Source organism: Bombina bombina, chromosome 4 (assembly GCF_027579735.1).
Source record: "Bombina bombina isolate aBomBom1 chromosome 4, aBomBom1.pri, whole genome shotgun sequence".
NCBI lineage: Eukaryota > Metazoa > Chordata > Amphibia > Anura > Bombinatoridae > Bombina > Bombina bombina.
In genome coordinates this window covers 846,813,859-846,835,358 of record NC_069502.1, presented here as the reverse complement: position 1 = coordinate 846,835,358, position 21,500 = coordinate 846,813,859, and the positions used below count along the sequence as shown (strand labels likewise).

The 21,500-nt window shown below is 35.9% G+C and overlaps 2 protein-coding genes across 3 annotated transcripts in view; one reads left to right on the top strand and one right to left on the bottom strand.

Annotated features, from left to right (window-relative positions):
• Positions 1-8,541, bottom strand: part of LOC128657264 (gastrula zinc finger protein XlCGF26.1-like) — a 123,736-nt gene extending 115,195 nt beyond the window's left edge. For both annotated transcript variants that reach the window (XM_053711543.1, XM_053711542.1), the window contains exons 1-2: positions 8,419-8,541; positions 5,780-5,849 (exon numbers count right to left, since the gene is read on the bottom strand). The gene's annotated coding sequence lies outside the window, so the exon portion shown is untranslated. The remainder of the gene's footprint in view (positions 1-5,779; positions 5,850-8,418) is intronic.
• On the top strand, positions 8,502-21,276 carry LOC128657265 (uncharacterized). The gene is made up of 3 exons (XM_053711545.1): positions 8,502-8,681; positions 9,989-10,146; positions 18,680-21,276. Exon 3 carries the CDS (start codon positions 19,011-19,013, stop codon positions 20,442-20,444), a length of 1,434 nt encoding a protein of 477 aa, XP_053567520.1. The 5' UTR covers positions 8,502-8,681; positions 9,989-10,146; positions 18,680-19,010; the 3' UTR covers positions 20,445-21,276.
• The last annotated feature ends 224 nt before the right edge of the window (positions 21,277-21,500 follow it).

Below are 21,500 nucleotides of genomic sequence, written 5' to 3'. Positions count from 1 at the left end.
TGAGAAACTTTATGTCCTTCCCAATTTGAGGCTACCAATTCTCCAAACACATCATGATTCACCTTTGGCGGGTCATCCTGGTAAAAGAAGAACCCATGAATCTATCTCTAGAGAATTCTGGTGGCCTTCTATCAGGAGATCGATAAAGGATAATATCCATTCATGAACAATTTGCGTTACTTCAAAATCACAAAAACAACCACCATATGGTTTGTTGATGCCCTTACCTATACCAACTCGGCCCTGGCAACATTTATCACTTGATTTTATCGTGGAACTACCAGAATCATCAAAAATGAATACCATCTTAGTAGTCATTGACCTGTTGACTAAAATGGCACATTTTATACCCTATCATAAGCTTCCCACATCCACAGAAACCGCTAATCTCTTCTTGGACAATATTGTTCGTTTGCATGGGCTTCCAAGGATTTTGACTTCCGACCGAGGTACACAATTTACCTCTCGGTTTTGGAGAGCTCTCTGTAATCGATTACAGATAAACCACCGTCTCACAACATCTTTCCACCCACAGACGAATGGACAGGTTGAGAGGGTAAATCACTGGCTGGAGCAGTATCTCCGTTGTTTCTGCTCCCATCAACAGGAAGATTGGATGCAATTTCTACCTATGGCAGAATTCGCTTTCAATAACTCCCAGAATTCTTCCACAAAAATGACGCCTTTTCAAGCCAACTATGGTTTCCACCCCAACTCATACCCTAGTACAACGCTGCAACAAGACCTTCAGACAGATTGCCCAACTGCAAATGACTTCTCTGCAAACCTTCAAAAAACCTTTAAACTATTGCAGGACAATATCACTGAATCACAAAAAAGACAAAAACACTATTACGACCTCCGAAGATGACCATCTCCAAATTATGCATTCGGAGATCTAGTCTGGCTCTCAACGAAACATCTTAAACTAAGAGTTCCTAGCAAAAAAACTTGCTGGATTATACATAGGACCATTCCCAATCCTGAAGATAATTAATGCAAATGCAGTTACCCTACAGCTACCAGAGTCTATGAGGATTCATTCAACTTTCCATGTTTCCCTTCTGAAACCACACACCCCTACTAGAACAAACAACATCATTCTTTCCCCTGAGCAAACCGTACTCGATGAGAATGAATTTGAGGTTCATTCCATTATTGATTCATGCATGCAACGTGGACAACTTCAGTATTTGGTTAGATGGACTGGTTATTCCGCTGAAGATGACACCTGGGAACCTTCTCATAACACCCATGCTCTGAGGAAGTTATCTCTTTTCCATCGTCGACATCCAGGCCGTCCTGGTCCCTGAGTCGCAGTGCGACTACCTTGAGGAGGGGGAGATGTCAGGAATCACCTCTTACCTGCCCTCCTCTCTGTAACTCCACCCCTTTATCCTTTAAATGCTCAGCACACCCTGTTCCTAGTGCTTACTAATTTGGGGGAATTATCCAGAGTACTTTTCTGCTACACAGCTCCTAGATAACCTGAGAACTTTAAGCCTTGTACCAGCTTCATCTACCTTGAATTATTACTCTACTACCACCTTCTCCAAAGGATTAGTCTTGTAACATTTGAATGCTTTTGGAACTATTTTCAACAAATGTTTATTATCCAGAGTGGTTAAACTACAAACGTTATTGATTTCCACTTCTCCCATCCTGCCACAGGAAAACAAGCCTGAATACGCTGAGCTCAACCGCTCTATGCTCGCAAGTGACTTTGCTACATTTACTCAATTAAGGAATTACAAACTTATAACATTACCGCCACAGCGGATTTCACTGAGGATTCAGATCTGACGTCACCTGCCACTCTCCACGATACTGACAACGCCCTCTCTCCCTGTCACCGCTTGCATTGGGAGACAATGCACTCCTCTCTCAGCTGACGTTACTGACGTCATCTTAGATGTTACGAGGAAATCTCTTGTGCCGCTCACCTCTGCTACGCTGCTGCAAGAACCTGCCTGTCACATTCAAACAGCTCAGCACAAAGAATAGACGTAGTAAAACTCTCTAGTAAGAAACTAACAACAGAGTTATACTGCGCCTCTTTCCAACCATAAGAAAGTGGTTGCTCTTTCTCACCTGGGGTTTACCTTCTCTTATGAGAATTCTTCTCACCAAGTTACCCACTTACTACCCCTGACGTAAAGACACTGATCTATGCTTTTGTGCCACTTTCTTAATAGTAGTCACAATTATAGATAGTGGGACAAACATCATATTTCCCTCAATTGGTCTGCAGCTGAGATCTGCATTTCTAATAAAAGGGGCAGTAAATCCTTACAGTAACTAATTTTATTGGTACCAAATAAGGAAGCATAGAATTTTGTATTGTGTAATCTAAGATTTTGGGTGCTGTGACTAAATAAAAGTTGTTATATAGAGCTGTCTTTCTCACAAGCAAATTCTTTCATAAATAATAATTATTATTAATATAAATATTATATTCCAAAACTAATAATTAATCTTCAATAGTGCACACTCTTCTAGCACACTATGCCTTTTCACAGAGAAAAAATATCCTGTAGCATATCAGTCTGACCCTGCCCTATGACAGTCCAGCGCCAAAATACCAGGCAATTCCGCTCTGGACAAGAGAAACAACAACCCCAGACGTTTCGGCCTTCTGGGGGCCTCATCAGAGAGGTGCAGTTGTATCTCTTTAAGGGCATGTGTGCAAGGAGTCTACGTCTGGTTTCCACATTACTCTTAGGGAGACCCAATAGTAATTTGCATAAATATCAGAAGAGAGAGAGCCGCACTCCTGAGATAGAACAAAAGCTAGAATAACTTCCATGCCTGTTCATTTCCATTGCAACTCAGGGTGCACACTCTTCTAGCACACTATGCCTTTTCACAGAGAAAAAATATCCTGTAGCATATCAGTCTGACCCTGCCCAATGACAGACCAGCGCCGAAATACCAGGCAATTCTTCTCTCAACAGTTTTGCTTTTAATCTTAGCTGAGAGCTTGTGAGTGAATGCAGTACTTTTTCAGGTGTGCTGTGTTGTCTGTTTTGTAATTTTCCCTATGGACCTGCACCTTGGCAGGCCCAGGGTTAACTGCCTGCGACTCTGTAAATAGTGTAGCTTTAAGTGAGTGCGATAGCAACCAAAGCTGAGCCTGTTTAGGAGTCATGGGATGTGTACCCGGTTCGGTCTGAGAGTGCTGTCCACTTTTCCTTGTTTTGCTTACGCCTAGGGTGATTACATAAGTCCCTGAACCCTGACTTGTTCAAAGTTTGTTTGATTAAGAGCTTGCATTTGTGTGCGTGGCTGCATTTGTATGGCTGTATTAGGGACCCAGGTTTTTTTTTTTAAAAAAAAGAGACCTTGACGAGGTACCTGGGCTTGTCCCATTTGGCCAAATGTGGTAACTGTGTTTGTGGTAACTGTGTGATATATATATATATATATATATATATATATATATATATATATATATACACACACACACACACATAGACACAGGTTTGTACCTTTTTAAAAAAAAAAAAAAAAAAAAATCATGTTAGTGGCCCACGGGATTCAAAATTGTGAGTTTAGTGGTCCCTGAGGTCCAAAAGGTTGGCGACCCCTGGTCTAGGAGACAGCCAAGCCGCACACTTGATTCAGAGAGAGGCTCAGCTGCTGATTGGTGCATTCTCCTGAACTGCTCACAGCCTCTAAATCATCCTGCCGACTCTGTCAGTGTGCGTGTGAGCAGTGGCACATAGCGATCGTACGACTGCCACTGATATTGGGCATTTAAAGCTGAATTTATGAGGGCACTGGAAGATTTCAAAATTTTAAAGTTAAATAACTTCAAAGCATCAAACAATAAGTCATAGATTGTGAAAATATGCATGACAGTGTTAAGTTTTAAACAGTTTATGTTTCCAAAATGACTAGAATGTCCCTTTAAGTATTTGCTATATTGAAGACGTGTAAAGGTGCAGAAAAATTTATGCTTCCATTGGGAGGTGGGAAAATTTGTACTAAAATATTTATTTTTACAATTGCACTTGCTTATGTATAATCAGACAGGGATAATGTATAGGGAGGAAAAAAAAAAGGAGTGTAAGCTCAGCCCATTTACATGGTTGGTGGCTTCAACTAGCAAAAACAGCTACTTCATACAAAAATAAACCTAAAGGATAATTTCCCCATACATTTTATACACTGCAGTTGGTATAACAAGTCATCAGAAGCACATTAAGGGGGGGAACGGATTTTATAGCACACTTTACATTTAAAAGCTGCATTTCAAAAGTTCTGCAAACAAATACATTTTTATAGCATTTAGACGGTCATTATGTTAGAAACAATCACAATTGTTGCAGACCAGGGGCACAACCCTTAAGAAGCTTCTTAAAACACCTCCTTTGCTGTGTCCAGATAGGGAAAATATAACTAAGCTCCTGCACTGATCAAGCAAATACGGTGTAGCATGTTGCACGGTCATTATCTGGATACACTGCGTTCTCTTTGGGGGCAATAACAATACAATAAACCGAAATCAATTACAGGAAAACCAGGCATATTAAGCTATCAATGTACTTTTTGTTAACCACACATAATAAAAGTTAAAGTGACAGTTCACCCAAAAAATGTTCTCCCCTTTAAATTGTTCCCAATGATTCATTTTACCTGCTGGAGGGTTTTAAATTGTTTACAAGTAGCTCCTTTACCACTATTTTGGCATTTGAAATAGCTGATTTAGCCTGTGGTATCCCAACCTATACTGAAACTTTCTATACTGGAGTATATTCTATTGAATAGCCTAAGTAAACACAGCCAGCAGAAGAGATTACACTCTCAGTGGGGTGCAGGATAGTTACGTAATAACATGATAATTTTCTGTTGTTCTCTCTAAGTAGTGAGTTTTGGTCTTCTAGACAAATATAAGATAAGGAAGCAAGTGTGTGTACATAAAAGTGATAACATAATGAAATCTGATATTACCTGAAGCTCAACCCATTGTAATAGGCTGTGGTTTAAAAGCACAAAACTAGCTACTTCATATATACAAATAAACCGAAAATGCAATTTCTCATAAATGTTATACTCAGCAGCTGGTATAACAAGTCATTGAAAATACATTCATATAAAAACATTTTTACAGTGTACTGTCCCTTTAAAGTCCTTTTGATTGTTAATAACATCAACTTGTTAAACTTATTGAGGGGAAATTAAAATAAAAGTAACTGATTCACTAAGTAATAATAATACAAAATGCTGGAGGAAGATCTGAGCTTTACAATGAGTCGCTCTGTATTACTGGGGGGGGGGGGGGTTGTCACGTGAGAAATGAACCAAGTAATACAGAAATAACAAGAAATATAAAATATCATCTATACATGCACCAGAACATATGGAATTAAGTTTTCAGGCACAGGATGTAAGCAGACTAACCAGTTAGCCAGTGTACGTGCAATTATTAGCTATATATGACATATGTACACATGTTTATGGCCATTCTATACAATAACACTTGTGTATACCATATAAATATCATTTTATTCTTTATTAGCCTAAGCCTGACATTGCTCCATAAGCCGCCTATTGCTGCCCTGTGTATGGGGATGATAGGACAAATAACAAAAGGCTGCTGGGTAATAACTGTCTACATTGGTGAATTTGCCAAAACAACTCTACACTTTTGTATTTGCACAAACACCTTAAACATCAGCTCTTTCTTTTCCTCTGAGCATCTGTCACTGTTGCTAAGCAACTAATACACATATTCACTGCAGGAGGTTACCATGGTGTTGTTATGATGTTTACTCACCTCTCCCGTCAGCAGGTAGAGAATCTAAAGGATGTGATTCATGGTCAGTGATATTCTGTAACAGTGAGAACTGCAACAGTGGGATATAAATGACAGAAATTACACATATGGGAATAATGGCCATACAAACACTTATATACACACACTGACCTATGTATACCCCACATATATGGGCTGCAACTAACAATTATTTTCATAATCGATTAAAGGGCCATGATACCCAAATGTTGAAACACATGAAAGTGATGCAGCATAGCTGTAAAAAGCTGGCTACAAAATATCACCTGAACATCTCTACGTAAAAAAAAAAAAAGATATTTTACCTCAAAATGTCCTCAGTATTCACACCCCATTGCAAAGGATTTTAAGCAGCAAATCAGTATGCTTGTCCCGGGACAGGCAAGGGAGTGTGCTTCGTGCACACTCATTTTATTTCCCTATTCAGTTTAAGGAAGTTTACTATGAAATCGCATGAGAGTTAAGTGAAATCTCATGAGATCACAGTAAAAGAGGTCATGATCTCAGCACTGTTGATGCTGATTGGCTGCAGTTCATTTCTTCATTTATTTATTTTTTACCTGCAGCTGGTCAATAAGTGAAAGATACATTTTTACACAGCACTTACTCTGCTGAGCTGAGGACATTGTGAGGTAAAATATCTTCCTTTTTACATAGAGATGCTCAGGTGATATTTTCCGGTCAGCTTTTTACAGTTATACTGCATCAGTTTCAAGTGATTTAGCATATGAGTATTATGTCCCTTTAATTGGCCAATAATTTTTTCGATTAATCGACTAAAAATCAATATTATTTTTTTCCTATGTTAAAATAAAATCCACATGCTGAGTGTAATAAATATAAACTTCAGACTAAAACTTTACATTAACACAACTGTTTTTATAATTAAAGGGTCAGTAAACCTTAAAAATAATGTTATATAATTCTGCACATAGTGCAGAATTATATAACATTATATTAGCCAAACTTTGTAAATCATAATATTCCCTTTTTATTTTGTAAAAATACCGCTGTTTTACTGACCCGCTCTCTGTACTCTGCTGAGCGGGTCTGTTGTTTTTACTGAGCGCATCGGGCCAGCTGTATAGTCACTGCCCGGCCCGACCGCGCCATTAGACACAGTGCAGCTCGCTTCCGCTCTGTCTGACAGCAGGAGCGAGCTGCACTGTGTCTAATGGCGCGGTCGGGCCGGGCTGTGACTATACAGCTGGCCCGATGCGCTCAGTAAAAACAACAGACCCGCTCAGCAGAGTACAGAAAGCGGGTCTGTAAAACAGCGGTATTTTTACAAAATAAAAAGGGAATATTATGATTTACAAAGTTTGGCTAATATAATGTTATATAATTCTGCACTATGTGCAGAATTATATAACATTATTTTTAAGGTTTACTGTCCCTTTAAGCAAAACAAAACCACAAACTGTTTGAAAGAGGTAGAACTAGAAAGAGGTAGACTATCACTGTTTATAACATTCTGTTACTCACTCTTTCACAAACTTTACATTGAAATGCAAAACTATCAAATGTCAACATGTCCACATACTCCTGGCTGAAGCTGTCTCTCTGTTTGCAAACTATTAAATATATATATATATATATATATATATATATATATATATATATATATAGGGAGGTCAAAAGCACTAAGGACTATATATCAATAACAGGACAAAGCCATACACATTTATCTATACAGTAAATATAGCAATAGTAAGCAATCTGCTAATAATTGTGCTGATAATAGTGCACATCAATTCAACTAACAACTCCCATCAATCTAGGATATATTATAGAGGGGGACATGCAGTCCCCTTTACTGTACATTGTATACAGATATATAATATTAAAGGGAGGCTCACCCAGTCATCTGTCTTTCTCACACACACCTTTCCAGTACTCACACACAGCCCCGCTTTTACCTTATTTAATACAGGTGTATCACATTATAGAGGTTCCCTTTGCTCAAACACAAACAGCCCCTCCCCAGTACCTTATATACAGATATATAATACTGTAGAGAAGATCCCTCTGCCTCTCACACACAACCCCTCCCCAGTACCTTATATACATATATATAATATTATAGAGAGGATCCCTCTGCCTCTCACACACAACCCCTCCCCAGTATATCATATACAGATATATACTATTATAAAGAGGTTATCTCTGCTCACACACAGTCCCTCCCCAGTACCTTATATACAGATATATAATACTGTAGAGAAGATCCCTCTGCCTCTCACACACAACCCCTCCCCAGTACCTTATATACAATATTATAGAGGGTCCCTCTGCCTCTCACACACAACCACTCCCCAGTACCTCATAAACAGATATATATAATACTGAGAGGATCCATCTGCCTCTCACAAACAACACCATCCCCAGTACCTTATATACAGATATATACTATTATAACGAGGTTTTCTCTGCCTCTTACACACAACCCCATTCCCAGTACCTTATATACAGATATATACTGTTATGGTTTCCTATGCCTCACACACACAATCCTCTGCAGTAGCTTATACAGAGGTATTTACTATTTAAGAGACGTTCGCTCTGACACACACATCTCCCCAGTGCTTTATACACAGACACATCACCAATTAGAAAGTTACCTGCACGAAACTGATGTATTGATATCTGAGACGGCAGCAGTTTGTTCCGCATTACAGTAACAATGACTGCAGCGATCAAAAATGGCAAAAACACTGCAGGAAGCTGCACAGCTACTCTTTCCCGTGTGGTCACATTAGTCATGTGACTTGTGACATCACCGGTCCTTCTGCTGAAAAGCAACTAGCTGCTACTATCAGGAAACATAAGGGGAAGAGGAGGTATCGACCCAGTACCTACTTGCTACTTGTTTATGTATAGTGCGGTAAGTACACGATGTACATACAATCTGTTTGTAATTGTGTCATGTATGTAATATGCGTAACTCACTGTTTGATATGATTGTGTAGCTTTGTAGTGTTATGTGCTTGTGCATAAGGTGATGGGGAGAGGTGGTTTGAGGCAGATGGTACCTCTCTATAGTGTTTTATATTATATAATGTGCTAGAGAGGGGCCTATGTGTGTATAAGTCGAAATCCTCTATAATATTAAATATCTTAATATAAGGGAGGCGTGTGTGTGTAAAACAGGGGACATTTCTATAACATTGTATGTGTGTGTGTGTGTATATGTATATATATATATACACACATACTGTGGAGGGGACTGTGTGTGTTTTTGAAACAGGGAACCTCTATAATTTTAAATATCTGTATATAAGGTACTAAGTGTGTGTGTGTGTGTGGGGGGGGGGTGCTGTGTGCGTGAGACAAGGGAACCTTTCTATAATATTATATATCTGTGTATAAGGTACTGTGGAGGCTGTATGTGTGTGACAGGGGATAACTGTATAGTATATCTGTATAATGGGTTCTAGGGAGGGGGCTGTGTGCGTGAGGCAGAGGAAACAGCTCTGCAATTGCAATACAATATGTATGTTATAGAAAATGATACAAAAATCTATTTTTTTTGCATTTGGTATGATATTTGTGTAAACTAAAGTTAGATGGTACTTCTGTGTAGTGTTATATGTCTATGTATTAAAGGCTGTGTGTGTAACAGATGGTACCTTTCTATAGTATTATATTGCTGTTTATAAGGTGCTGTGTGTGATAGATGTTACCTCTCTATTGTGTTATATGTCTATGTATACAGTGCTGGGGGTGTTGTATATGTGCATGTGACTGATTGTAACTCTCTAGTGTTATATGTCTGAGTATTAGGTTCTAGGTAAGGGCTGTGTTTGTGTGAGCAGAGGGAACATTTCTATAATATATATTTTATACAAGGTATTGGAGAGAAGGCTGTGTGTATGAGATGTAGAGGAAACCTCTCTAAAATAGTATATCTCTATATAAGGTACTGGGAACCGCACTGTGTGTGAGACAAATGGAGCATCTCTATAATATATGTATGTTATGGAAAATGTATTTATAGGATGACTTTTGCTAATATTTGGGTATTTCTGTAACTAAAATTATTTTTAAAAGTGTTTAGTTTGCTGTAAAAAACAACACAGTATAACTTGTGTGGGTAACTCACAGAAAAATCTGATATGGGTGTTGCTCACCCATAATTTCCCCTATGACAATAAACCGTACATGACACTTCCTTCCCTCTCTGTATTTTAGGCTCCTGTTACTGTGAAGATCACGTACAATACAGATCACTGCATTTGTCAGTAAAGGATAAACATTATAAGAATATCTGACAAAATCGGTTGCGCTGCAGAAGATAATGTCTGACAAGACCGAAAACCAAACCTCAGACCATCCTGATGCACACGGAGGTAAGCAGGACGTCACGTGCATGTCACCTGGTTTTGTCATCAGAATTAGATATTATTTACATTAACGAACCAGAAACCTCAGTGATCTGATTGTCTTAAAGGGACATAACGATCAGTAGTGTGATGTCACTTTACAGACTCTACTACTGAGTAGCATCTTATACTAAGCTGCTTCTTTAGTCTGATTAATAATGAACTTAGCACCACGTGCACACTCCATATCAGTCTTTGTACTTAGATGTGCAAACACATGACCTCTCTGTTTATAATAAATCACACTTATCTGATGCTGCAGTGTCACAGGTTAGCCTGAAAATGCTTATAAAGTATCTGATCATGATAAAAAGTAAAATCACAGTAAATAATGTCTTATATACAGGAAACGGCAGCAGATAAATATGTTATGGATGGTCTAAGGGACATTATGTACAGTGCATAAGGTTTACAATATATTGTCATTATTTGTGTTGCCCCTTTTCATGTCATTTAAAGGGACATTATACTACAGTTGCCTCCTCGGCCATGTTTTCCTGGACACTTATGAGTTACACATGTTGCAGGGTGTGCAGAGGGAAACATGCATTGTGCTGCTGGATAGCACACACATAGTGACCCTGGACAGCACTATTCATGTTCCTCCCGTCAGCATGTGTAACTCAAGTGTCAAGGAAAACATGGCCGAGGTGGCAACCCTACATTATACATTTCTTGTGTTGGTGTAAAGATTGTGCTTTGTTCTACACTCCCTATAGAGGTCAAAAAGCGAAAGCTGTAACATACAAATCACCTAAACCGGCTTTCTGATTTGCAATTTGCTTTTTTTGCCTCTCTGGGGACTGTGGGACAAAGCACAACTTTACACAAAAGCAATAGGTGTTTAGGGTCCTTTTTTTATGTTTAAATATTTTTATTAAGTTTTTTCCAACATGAATACAACAACAAGTGAACTGTTAAATAAGGCAAGTACATCAAAACCCCAGTAAGTGGGGGGTAGCTTGTATCGCATGTTCATATGAATGCCTCTCAATATAACGTAGAAAAAGGGAAAGAAAGAAAAATAAATAAAAAGAAGGAATGGGAAAGGGAAGGGAGTTGCCCTGAGGTTTCAAAGAAGGTTAAAATTAAATAATATATGGGCAGGATTGGACACATATCTATAGATCAAATAGATAAAGACAGAAAAATAAAAATAAACTTCAAAAGTAGTGGGGGGGGGGGAAGAACAGGATTTGTACTCACATCACAGTAATATGCAACACTATCATGTATCTCATTTTACAAAAAAAAAAAGAAGCATTTGGAAAATATTCTGTGGAAACTACTTAGTTCCTCTTGAGCCAACACACCGCTGCTATTGTATATATGTTTTCTATCGATCTAACACCCAAATCAAGCCTCCACACTATATAGTGGTTAAGTGGTAGTGGAGTTATTCAGGATCCAGTAGAACCACACCCTCTCAAATGACTCTCTAGTATTCATGATCCATGAGGCAGACTCGTACATTCTAAACATGTTATTTATTTTATTCCTAATCTCCATCCATGTTGGTACCCCCGTATGCTATTGCTATTCTTATGGTCGTGCATAAAATTCTAATAAAGGCATTAATTTCTTTATTATATTTTTTAAAACCTGTGTGTAATAAAGCTTGAGAAATCTCAAGCTCAATCCCTTCCCCTAGGATTGAGCTAAGTAAAGTGGAAAGGGAATGCCATATCTGTTTTACATCATCACAGTCCCACCACATATGTCTAAAGGTGCCTATATTCCCACATCCCCTGTAGCATAGATTGGATGCCGCCTGTGACATGTGAGAGGTAACATTTGGTGTCAGATACCAGCGAAATGCAATCTTGAGGGTATTTTCACGTAAATCTGCACTGATCAACCCCCTTCCCATGGAGCTAAATATATTCTCCCATGTATGTCTGTCATAAGTAACATTAATGTCATCTTCCCACCTGCGCATCAGCGTTGTTTTAGGGGCATTGTGGTCTTTCTGTATAGCAATATATAGTATAGAGATTGTATGTTTAGGTCTAGAGGTTTGTGAGTATATACTTTCCAGTGTTGTGGGGGAAGAGGCCCTAGCACTGCCCATGTATTTACGAATGGAGGTGGACAACTGTAGATATTGAAACCACCTTATCTTCATCGGGGTCAGTTTATCTTGAATCTGAGTGTAGGTCATCAGTTTGTTATTAAGTAAGGCGTCCGCCACCCTATACAGCCCTTTATTGGCCCATTTATCTATAGAGGTATGAAGCTCTGGAGGCATAATTTTCCTGAGTGGAATCATCACTGATCTCGGAGGTAGTATTTTGTGGTGGTCTGCTATCCATTTTTTAACTTGTTTGGTGGATGCATAAATTGGTGATCTAAATATATGTGTATTGTTTGTTTGGTCATTCCATAACACGTCGTCTGCATGTGGTAGTCCCTCTATCCCTGCTTCTATTTTGGGCCAGATAATGTCCTCTAGTCTCCTCCCCATTAGAATTGTTTGTGAAATTCTGGCTGCCTTGTAGTAGCCAATTAGGTTTGGGACACCCACCCCCCCTAAAGTTTTATGTTGTGTCAAAACCACTGAAGGGATTCTTGCTTTTTTGCTACCCCTAACATAGGCTATTAGTTCCTTTTGTAATGTAGATAGTTCCAGAGTCGGAATTGGTATAGGCAGTGTGCGGAATAGGTAAAGTAAACGTGGGAAAACATTCATTTTGACTGCGGAAAGTCGGCCATACCAAGAAAAGGAATGTCTCTTCCAACTCTGGAGGTCTTTACTAATAGTTTTAAATAACGGCGTGTAATTATATTTAGTTGGTGATATTGAGCTGACAGCTGGATCCCCAGGTATCTAAGTGAGTGTTTCACCCATTTAAACTCAAAATTAAGCTCTATGGTTTTCTTTGTATGAGGGGGTAAAGCTATTGGTAATGCCTCACATTTCTCAAGATTGATTTTATATCCTGATATCCGTGAAAATTTATCGAGAAGGTTGTATAAATTCAGGAGAGACAACAGGGGTTTCGTAACTGTAACCAAAATATCATCCGCAAAGAGGGTGAGCTTGTATTCATGGTTAGCTATTGTGGCGCCTGTAATGTCTGGAGACAGTCTTATTCTAGGGGCTCTATGCAGAGAGCAAATATCAGGGGAGACAGAGGGCACCCCTGTCTTGTCCCATTCCTTATGGGAAAAGGCCTAGACCTATATCCTGCCGATACTACCTGTGCAGTGGGGCTAGAATAAATCGCTTGGATTGCTTTAATAAAGGGACCATCAAACCCCATATGCCGCAGTACCATCAACATGTAGCCCCAATCTACTCTATCAAACGCCTTCTCTGCATCCAACGATAGGAGCAGAGAAGACGTTTCCTCTCTTCCCAGATGTTCTATGATGTTTATCATTCTTCTTATGTTATCCGGGGCCTCTCTATTTGCAACAAAACCCACCTGGTCCGGATGGATAAGTGAGGGTAATATAGTTTTTAAGCGATTGGCCAATATTTTGGTGAATATCTTTAGATCCTGGTTTATGAGCGATATAGGGCGGTAACTGGCGCAAAGTTTGGGATTTTTCCCTGCTTTAGGAATGACCACGATTTTAGCCCCTAGTAATTCCTGCGGTATTTCCCGGCCCTCTAAGAAATGATTACAAAATTTTGTGAGATGAGCCAATAGTGTTGTACGAAATAACTTATAGTAATCTCCCGGGAAGCCGTCTGGTCCCGCTGCCTTTCCCACTTTCAATTCTTTTATAACCTGTATAACCTCTATTGGAGATACGGGGGCATTTAAGATATTTTTATCTTCGTCTGAGATAACTGAGAGCTGTGCATCAATTAAAAAGTTATGTGTGTCTTTTTCAATGGCTGGTGAGTGTTCAGTTTTGTGTCCATCATAAAGTTGGCCATAGTATCTTGCAAACTCATCTACTATCTCCTGAGGAGATGCTGTTGTATCTCCATTAGCTAACTGTAAAGAGGGAATAGCCATGACCCTATTTCTCTCCTGTAATTTATGCGCCAGATATCTGTCTGGTTTATTGGCAAATATGAAATATTGTACTTTTAGTTTATGTAGTGTTTTAGTTGCATTGGTAGTCAGTAAGTTAGCTTGTCAATTGTAGTGGTTCACCTCTAATTCACTTATAAGGTCTTAAAGCACAGTTATATTGAAATATAAATTCCAAGCACTGAACTTTAAATATTATATCAGTGAAACAGGTCTCATTTCTTACAAATAAAGTTTTGAGTACAATAAAGAAATGGTACTTGAGAAGATAAAATTGTTTTAATACATTTTTTTATTATACAAAATAATTAGCATACAGAAGCAATAAAAATTAAATTCATTTAAATCCAAATTACACACAGAGTTAATTGACTATAAGTTAAGCTTGCTTTCAATAACCACTATAACAATTGTTTACATACCACTCAAAATGACTTCTTTGCAACCAAATCTTATCCTTAGAAATGCTCTAATATCCTGTCAGTCACCTGCCTCATGTTTACAACAAGGTGTTTTTATAGTTTTTTATTTGGATGACGTCATCATTTGTTTTCTTTTTATATATATTTTTAGCATCATTTTAACATCAACAAAACTTGTCTAACTTGTTTTAGGAACGTGGCCTTGAAAATCTGTTATACAAGAGTTTAGACATACGCACTTGAAATTGCAATGAGCATCCATTTTAGAGCTATAAATTCAAGGTTGAATAAACCTCCATTTTAGATCATATAACATCTTATGTTAAAGGGACATTCAACACTGCCCACAACATTAATCTATGTTTCTAAACTAAGTCTAAAGAGCAAGCTTGCAAGCTTGCAAGTTCCCCCTTTCTCTTACTTACTGCCTTCACTGTGCAATCCTCATCGATATCGTCAAAATTTTTCTCCTAATATGGCTGCTTAACTCCCCCCACTGTGACGTACAGCTCGTCTTCTTCAAACTAGCCGGCAGTTCTGTCCCATATCTCCTACTTCAATCTCAGCGCGTTCACGGGCGTTAGCGCATGCGCGATACAATAGGAACCTTAAAAGCGGAACCATAATAACCCAAAGTGTTTCCGTTCCGATTATTTTACTTATAGTACTTGATTCCGTTTTTCTAGGTAAATACCCTATCCGCAACAACTCCTTATTTACCCTAGCTAATAATGGTTGTTTATAAACTACTAATAACGTTTTTGTATTTCTCACATTGGTATATTGCTGATAAAAAAAGCTAGACTGCACATAAATGATAGTTATCTAAGTTGATGCAGGAGTTCCAAATATCATAATGAATTTTGATTATTATCCATATAGATTGATTTTGGATAACATGTTATGGCTTATTATGACATTAATACAACTATAATTAGTTTGCATGATTATTTTAATTTTCTTTATGCCTTACATATTTCAAATCTTATTCAATCCTCAATAGTTTCAACAACAATAATAAGCATGTTGCCCTTTTTTTTTTTTTTAATCCCTTCATACTATTGTTCAATCAACTGTAAATAATGGTGATATAATAAAATAAAAATTACAGCATTCTAAAAAATACAATTAAAATGCTTGGAGATATTTTTTTTTTTTAATCTGTGTTTATTAAAAATATCAGCACCAAACACAATTAATTACAAAATTGTGTATATATATATATATAGTTCATATTTATTCAATATTAACAATGACTAGTCTAATAAAAATAATTTTATAATGTTTGTTTGTGTGTCTACGTATATATCTTATTTAGTGCTTGTCCTTGTATATACAGATAGCCCTCAATTTACGCCGGGGTTAGGTTCCAGAAGGAATGGTTGGAAATCGAAACTGTTGTCAATTGAAACCCAGTTTATAATGTAAGTCAATGGGAAGTGTGGGAGATAGGTTCCATGCCCCTCTCAAAATTGTCATAATAACACCTAATACATTATTTTCTAAGCTTTGAAATGAAGAATTTAAATGCTAAACAGCATTATAAACCTAATAAATACTCAAACAACACAGATTATATAATTAAACTAAGTTAAATGAACAAAAAATTAGCTAAACAGCATTATAAATCTAATAAAATAGTCACAGAACACAGACTTCACTTGCATTTTTCTGCAAACAGTTCTTTATATGCATTACAATTTGGACTGATTTATAGACAGGAAGATCTTGTTCCTTTGAAATCTGCTTGATAGCTCCGGTCTGGTTAAACTGATTAATTTCAGCTTGCTTGGCTTTGCTGCAACACAAGTGGACAGCTCCACCTACAGGCTATTTTAATAAATGCACTTCTTCTCGATGCTTTTCAATAGCAGTCACATGACTATAAAAAAAGGTTGTTATTCTGAAACGGTGTAAATTGAACCGTTGTAAACCGAGGGCCACATGTATATATATCTAATTTTGATATGCCAATGTAAATAAAGATATTTTTTAATTATACTGTTAAACAAAAAATAAATTTTGAAAGTATAAGACCACCATAAACCAAATACTTATTGCCATAGTAACTATGTCCTGCCAAGCAAATGAGTATGACATCTTTATTGCAAACTGTAATAATCTATTTTAAGACTGATAGATAACACCATTTGAGAATGATGGAGCGTGCGTGCTCAAAAGATAATTAAAATTTTTGAACAATAGTTAAAATTATTATATTAAGCTCTAATTTGAACCACCGTTTTTTTGAGCTATTACAAAAAACATGTACTTTAATTTGAAATTAATAATATACAGGTGGCCCTCATTTTACAACGGTTGAATTTACAACGTTTCAGAACAACAAGCTTTTTTTCCATTATTTTTACTGCTATTGAAATGCATTGCGAAGCAGTGCATTTATTAAAATAGCCAGTAGGTTGAGGTGCCCGCTTCTGTTGCAGCAAAACCAAGCATGCTGAAATTAATCAGTTTTAACAGACCTGAGCTATCCAGCAGATTTCAAAGGAACAAGATCTTCCTGTCTATAAATCAGTCCAAATTGTAATGCATATAAAGAACTGTTTGCAGAAAAATGCAAGTGAAGTCTGTGTTTTGTGACTATTTTATTAGGTTTATAATGCTGTTTAGCTAATTTTTTTTGTTCATTTAACTTAGTTTAATTATATATTCTGTGTTGTGTGATTATTTTAGTTGGTTTATAAATCTGTTTATCATTTAAAATCTTCATTTCAAAGCTTTAAAAATAGTGTATTTGGTGTTACTTATGATAATTTTGAGAGGGGCCTAGAACCTATCTGCCTCACTTCCCATTGACTTACATTATAAACTGTCTTTAAAATTGGAATTGTTTAAATTTTAAAACATTCCTTCTTGAACCTAACCACAGTGTAAAACTGAGGGATACCTGTATAAGAAATATTATTATGCATACACATATATATATAACAACAAGTATGGACTGCACTCACTGGATTCAGTTCAAATAATACCTTATTTATTCAATGTTGACGTTTCGGGGAAAGCAAACCCCTTCCTCAGAACAAACTTTTGGTCTGAGGAAGGGGTTTGCATACCCCGAAACGTCACCATTGAATAATTAATTTATTATTAGAACTGAATACAGTGAGTGCAGTCCCTACTTGTTGATACTTATTTAAATTTTGACTGAGCACCCTGGTTGCTGAATATCTTTGAATTGTGAGTGCAGATACACATTGAATATATATATATATATATATTCATATGGATATATATTGATATATATATTTATAAAGATTGATATATATATATATATATATATATACATATATAAAGATAAATGTATACATATATATATTTATACATACACATGTATATACATAGATAACGAAATCTATATATTGATATATAAAATAATGCAAGCAGGGATACTTGCCTAGATGTACTAATTTTATCTCCAAAAATTTATATTGATTTGATGTAATTATATACACAAATATATATACAAATCGATATGTATCTATATATATATATATATTAATAATAAAATATATACATATATATATATATAGAGACATATATATATATATATATATATATATATATATATATATATATATATATACACTTGTGCTGCTTAGTTTCTTGTTCATAAAGGATCTATCTATTAGTTTATTACTATACTTACCGTAACAGTCGTGAATACACTGATATACTTTATGATTCTTCAATTGTGAAAAGAATTTTTTTTTTTTTTTCAAAATTTGCAAAATTTTTTGAACTTGACATAGAACAGGTTAATCATGGTATCCAGCCTTTTTTTTTTTTTTTTTACCGTCAGTGCATTTGTAAAAACAAATACAGATAAATATTATAATAAATATATACCAAAATATCTAATTTTTTGGATATATATATTGCAAACAATAAATTGACATAAATATATATATCTATTTTTATTTTTATATATATATATATACATACACATATGTATGTAAACTTATTTAATATTGCATTATTGTTACGAATTTAAAAATTATAATTTTTTTATTCAAATACATTTATTCATAATTATTATTTTTAATTATATATTTATTTATTTTTCAGAAGATATAATGTCAACTTGCATATATAAATTATGTCCAAACTCCAGCCAAAGGACAAAACTGAATGTATCGACATCCCTTCATAAGTTTCCTCACTCACCAGAACTTATTTTTCAATGGTTGTCAGCTACTGGACAGTTTGATGATGCAATTGATGAAATGGTTTCTAGAGTTATTCAAACCAACAAGAATGGTCGATATAGAATGTGCTCTCTTCATTTCACCCCTAGTGATTATTATTCTAGTGGTTTGAAAATGTCTCTATATAAACATGCAATACCTTCAATCTTTGGGAATAATTTGCAAAAAAAAAAATTGAAGTTTTTCAAAAAATGTCTGAAAAACATCAAGATAAGCCGACGACTAGTAAAAATATTGTGGTTTCAATGAAAGAAGGTTCAGTCACAGAAAGTGTTATTGATCCAGTTGTTCCTACATCTTCAATCTCAGCAATGTGTCTCCCCAGTGTTGTTACATGTCAATGTTGTGGACATTCGATCAATACATCCAAAAGAGATGTCTACACCAACACAGAAACTATTGTTCAAGATAAAGCGATTCAATTTGATAGAAAGCATGGTTCCAAATCTACAAGTACACAAACAGATTTCATATTACCTAGAACAAATGCTTCAACTTCAACCATTGGATTAAAAAATACTAAGGATGCTTATAGTTGGACAATGGGCGATATAACAGGAAATAAAACATTGACATCTATTGGCACTTGGACAGGACCTGACAACGCCTTAGAAATTAATACTATGGACGAACACTTACAACCTCTGATAGTTAATATGTCACCTATTTTCCCCTCGTCACCAATGGATATAAATGACGAAGCAACAGAAGATATGATGTTAGATTCAGAGTTATTAAATGAAACTGTGGCAAGTAGTCAATTTGTTGATAATTCTATACTCAAAGACCCAAATTACAGTCCAGACACGAGTATGACTACAGCAGATGAGTACAGTATATTAAAAGAAAAATTTTTCGATTTCTACGTTAGAGAAAAAAAATACTTAGTTTTCGAAAGTTGTTTAGATGAGTTATTACATTTTCTACCTTGCTCGCAAAAGGATTGCAGTGCACCAATAATTTCAAAAGAAAAAAGAATACTTGGAACTTTACTAATAGTTACTGGTGAATGTCTTTCAGGACATGAAGGCAAACTATGGTATAGTCAACCTAAAATTCAACAAATGCCAATTGGTAATCTATTATATTCAGCTTCCATCTTATTCAGTGGCAATAATTTTGAAAAAGTATCTGAATTTTCAGAATACCTGGGTCTACAATCTATTTCAAGTCAAACTTATTATAAAATTCAAAAGAAATTTTTATTTCCAACTGTTGAACTACATTGGGTTCAAGACCGGCAAAAAAACATAAACAGCTTTAGGGACAGGGCTATCACATTGTGTGGTGATGGGCAATGTGATAGCCCTGGATATTGTGCTAAGTATTGTACTTATACGATGATTGAAGACGAGTCCAAAAAAATTATCGATTTAAACATAGTACAAGTCACAGAGGCATCTTCATCAGTAGCGATGGAGTCCAAGGCCTTTCGTAGAGCTATGAACAACATAGCTATAGAACAGTTAATGGTACTACAAATTGCAACTGACAGGCATGTAAGCATACGAAAATTTTTGAGAGAGCAATACCCAGTAATAAAACATCAATTTGACATCTGGCACTACGGCAAGAGTATTCGTAAGAAATTAATTTCCTTAAGTAGAAAAAAAAATTGTAAGTAGATTGCAACATGGATCCCTTCTTTAATTAATCACCTTTGGAACTCCAGCTTAAAGTGTAATGGCAATGCTGATATAATGCGAAAAATTTGGCAATCATCTTTGTATCACATATGTAATATACACTCTTGGAATGATGGAAGTTCTATTAATGTTTGTGGACATGAAGAATTGAATGAAGATGCTGAACGTGAAAGAGCATGGTTAGATCCAAAAAGCAAGGCTTTTGAAAACTTGCAACAAATAATATGTGATCCAAGGATGGATAAGGATTTCAAAAGTCTATCTCAATTCTGTCATACTGGTTCAATCGAAGTGTTTCACGGCCTTGTATTAAAATATAGGCCCAAAAGAGTGCATTTCTCTATGGATGCAATGGAAGCTAGGACCAAACTTGCTGCACTGGCACATAACAACAACACAACACGAATCCAAGAACGCATAAGGAGAGAAACTGAAACAAGTGGTAGCTTAGGTGATTTGAAGTTCAAATCAGTTTTTACTAAAAGTAAAAAGGAATGGCAGCTGAGGCCAATTTATGAATCCATGAACATGGATCACATATTTCCAATGTTAGTCGATGTACTTTACTTATATAATGGTGACTTGGACAACACATGGGAATCCAAAAATGATTCTTTGCCCGATAACATCGCTAGCAAGCCACGACCAAGCAAAGAATTATTATTGGAAAATAAAAGATCACGTTTTCTAAAAAAAAGTTAGACTGAAATACTTATATACGTTAATTTTAACATAATTAAAATCTTGTTATTAGAGGTTATAAATGGTTGTTACTGAAATATTTAATAGTATTTTGTTTTCATTAGAATTGTTTAGTAAATCGACTGTCCAAAAACGTCATTAATGAACAATAATATTTTTATTTATAACATGGATGAATATTTTAAAAAATTATATTTCAACGCAAAAATATTTTAGTATTGTAAATAAATAAAACAAAACAAAAAAAAAAAATATATATATATATATATATATATATTACTAATTGAATAAAATTTATTACAAATAAACATGTGTATAGACTTTGTAATCATT

What these genes read in the sequence shown, in the direction of transcription:
- LOC128657265 (XM_053711545.1), top strand. Translation starts at nt 19,011, where the DNA reads ATGTCTGAAAAACATCAAGATAAGCCGACGACTAGTAAAAATATTGTG.